This window comes from Quercus suber, unplaced genomic scaffold (assembly GCF_002906115.3).
Source record: "Quercus suber isolate HL8 unplaced genomic scaffold, Cork oak 2.0 scaffold_285, whole genome shotgun sequence".
In the NCBI taxonomy this organism is placed as follows: Eukaryota; Viridiplantae; Streptophyta; class Magnoliopsida; order Fagales; family Fagaceae; genus Quercus; species Quercus suber.
The window spans coordinates 712,087-715,716 of NW_027069741.1; the positions used below are offsets into that span (position 1 = coordinate 712,087).

The 3,630-nt window shown below is 38.6% G+C and overlaps 1 protein-coding gene across 1 annotated transcript; it reads right to left on the reverse strand.

Moving 5' to 3' along the window:
- Positions 1-569: 569 nt before the first annotated feature.
- Positions 570-1,573, reverse strand: LOC112012462 (glycine-rich cell wall structural protein 1.8). The gene has a single exon (XM_024044846.2). The coding sequence runs from the start codon at positions 1,541-1,543 to the stop codon at positions 767-769; it is 777 nt and encodes a 258-aa protein (XP_023900614.1). The 5' UTR covers positions 1,544-1,573; the 3' UTR covers positions 570-766.
- Positions 1,574-3,630: the final 2,057 nt, after the last annotated feature.

Sequence of the window (3,630 nt, forward strand, 5' to 3'; positions counted from 1 at the left end):
CGCGGCCACCAATCGCTGCCTGTCATGCAACCATCTTCTGTCCAACACGTGTAGTCGATGGCGCTGCCATGGCAGAGTTAACTCGCCAAAACCAGGAATTGAGAAGGGAAATTAATCTAAGAAGGCAACGGCTTTTTTTTTTTTTTTTTTTGAGAAACAAACACACACACAAGAGAGAGTAAAAAGGATTCTAATATAAAGGCACACCACAATTCCACTCAAAAGTCATGGTAATTTTTAAGAAATGGTGTGACAAGTTATAATACACATAACACACTCTCTTAAACAATGTAAGACAATTACCCTTCTTTTTTTTGGAAAACAAACACACACACACACAAGGGAGAGAGAAAAAGATTCTAATATAAAGGCACACCACAATTTCACTCAAAAATTATAGAAACTTTTAAGAAATGATGTGGTAAGTTAGTTACATTCGTAAAAGCCTTTTAGAATGATTATTATTACCATGCACGTAATTAACTTTGGTACAGTACTCACATCTATTTCTTATTTTATTTACACTAATTCAGTTGAGATTTTGATTATTTAAATGCATCAATCATAAATTAAAAGCAGAAAAAGAAGAATGCATATTCATTAGTCATAATAATTAAATACAGCTTCTTAAAAGCATAAATCCGGCATTCATACAATACTTATGAATTATAAGCTATCATCTTACCCATGCTAATCTTATTATTATTATTTTTTTTTTTGGGTTCATATTAGAGTAAGAGACGCATTCTGATATAGAGAAGAAATTTTAAGGGGCGTAGCCACCATGGCCACCACCCTCTCCACTCCCACTACCTCCTCCATATCCACCCCCATGTGCACCTCCTGCACCATAGGCGCCGCCACCGCCGCCGCCAGAACCAGCGCCACCTCCACCACCATGACCACCAGCAGCTCCACCACCAGCACCTCCTCCAGCTCCTTCACCACTGCCATACCCACCCCCACTTGCTCCTCCTGCACCATAACCTGCTCCACCGCCCCCGCCACTCCCACCACCACCTCCTCCACCATATCCACCACCACTGGCTCCTCCGGCACCATATCCACTACCAGCACCTCCTCCTTCACCACTTCCATAACCAGCACCATGCTCTCCTCCTGCACCATATCCAGCACCACCGCCGCCACCACTTCCTCCACCACCTCCACCACCGTATCCAGCTCCATGTTCTCCACCTGCACCATATCCAGCACCACCTCCTTTCCCACCGCCACTTCCATATCCAGCAGCACCACCAGCTGCCCCCCCTCCACCTCCACCTCCACTTCCACTTCCACCGCCACCACCACCACCATGTCCACCCGCACCTCCATATCCTGCACCACCACCTTCTCCACTCCCTGCACCACCTCCATAGCCAGCACCAGTACCCCCATGTTCTCCTACAGCTCCATGAACAACAGTGCCATAGCCAACATGCACATTTCCATTTTCGAGCGTAAGAAGGGCTCGAGTTGCAGAACAAATACCTAAGCCCAACAGAGCAAAGAAAACAACACTAAACACTTTCTGAATCGCCATGGGAAAATATCAATGTTGGAATAATCCCACAACCTTGAGTTAGAATGGTATGTAAGGTGGGTATATATAGGAACGGGATGGGGGTCCAAAAGCGCGTCTACTTCACAAAGAGTGGTTGAAGCGCACGGAAAAGGTATTTTTGGAGTCCCACATGGTGCCGGTGGTCCAATACAATATTGGTTTCACTCACACTAGCGACTCACCCATTAGTGTGATTTTGCTGTCGCCCACATTCTCGCAAATATGTTAACCCAAATCTTGCATAGACCTAATTATAATTTTATCCTCATCCTAACCCTATTAAGTGTTTCTCTTTTTTTTTTTTTTTTTCACTTTGATGGATTTCCGACTCATTGATATCCTTTTCACACCAATGGCTAAAGTAGTTTTTATTTTTTATTTTTTTTTTATGTGAACGTAGTTTTTATTGATTTATTCATTTTGTGGTGGCTAGTATATACTAATTAAAAAAAAAAGACCACATACGTACTTTAAGAGAGCAACTAGTTCGGTTATTTTTTGAGCCATATGAATGTACTGTACATTATAATGTTTATATGATCTTTGCAGGTTTGCTTTTCGTTCAAAGTGTGTATAATATTGTGATTCACGTATCATAATTACATTTGTTAACATGACTTCTCTTATGGCAATAGCTGATAATGTGTGTTGATGCAAACACAATAATAATAAAAACAACACAAAAAGAAACTTACAACAGCCCAACAAAGGTTGATTCATTTTCATTTTTTATACATCTACCCTTCACCTCCCCCTTGCGCACATATTTAACCCAATATTTAAGACAATTCATGTTAGTCTATTAATCACCACAATTAAAAAGAATAAAATAGTCTCTCTCTTAATCAATGTGAAATTAAACATTTTCACTAACTCTTCATTTTTCATATTCACTCCTATAATTTTACATTTATATTGTAACATTTATTCATTTTAATTATTTAATATTAAAATGCTCCAACAATCCCCCACTTATTTTAATATTAAATTTTTTTAGTTAGAGAGAGATTATCAAGCAAAGACGAGTCACTATACATCATAAAGGTGTGCTATGCATTGAACCTTCACTTAGTAAAACAGCAATCATAACTCCAGAGTCGTAGTGGTCTCTGACTTGAACTAGGATTGTTTTAGGGAAATTAAGCGTCACTACTTAACCTAGGTGTTGACATGAGCTCACTTTACAGCCGTGTGTTGATCCTAGTTTCATGAGTGTATTTGAGATTAAGTACAAATCTCATAGGAAGCTGCCCCATGCCCACACTCACATAGGTGAAATTTTGTCAAGGATGCTCCTATAATTCTAACACCCCACTCATATGAGCTACAAATTTCACTAAAAGTTTTTTACTCAACCTCTCCACATTACAGGATAAATGCACTTACATCATATGGATGAACAATTAAAAAATTATTTACAAAATAAATAATTAAAAATAAATAAATTGTGCATTTCTTACGACTATCGTATGATTTGTTTTTCCCATTGAACTCAATTCTCAGTATCTTTGGTCCTTAGGTTAGGTATCCTCATATATGGCTCATGATTCTATGGACTTTAGTCCCACCCCCCTCGATGTATTCCACACTCTATCTTTTGCCAAGGCCTTGGTAAATGAATCTGCAAGATTATCATTAGATTTAATATAATCCACAGTTATGATGTCACTACTCAAATAAGATCGCACGGTACTGTGCTCTCTTCTATAGGTCTGGATTTACCATTATAGTAATGGTTTTTAACTCTACCAATTGCGGCAGTGCTATCACAATGAATTAATATAGGTGGAATTGGCTTTTCTCAAAGTGGAATTTCATATAACAAATTTCTAAGTCAATTTGCCTCTTCACTAGTTAAAGCTAATGCTATTAATTCAGCCTCCATTGTTGAATTAGCAATTATTGTTTGCTTTTTAGATTTTCAACAAATAGCACCACTACCTAAGGTAAAAATATAACTAGTGGTAGAGAGAGAATCACTTGACAAAGTATTCCAATCGGCATCACTAAAACCTTTAATCACAGCAGGGTACTTTTCATAAAATAAGCCATAGCTTTTGGTACCA

Coding starts and splice junctions, on each gene's coding strand:
- LOC112012462 (XM_024044846.2), bottom strand. CDS start 1,543: ATGGCGATTCAGAAAGTGTTTAGTGTTGTTTTCTTTGCTCTGTTGGGC.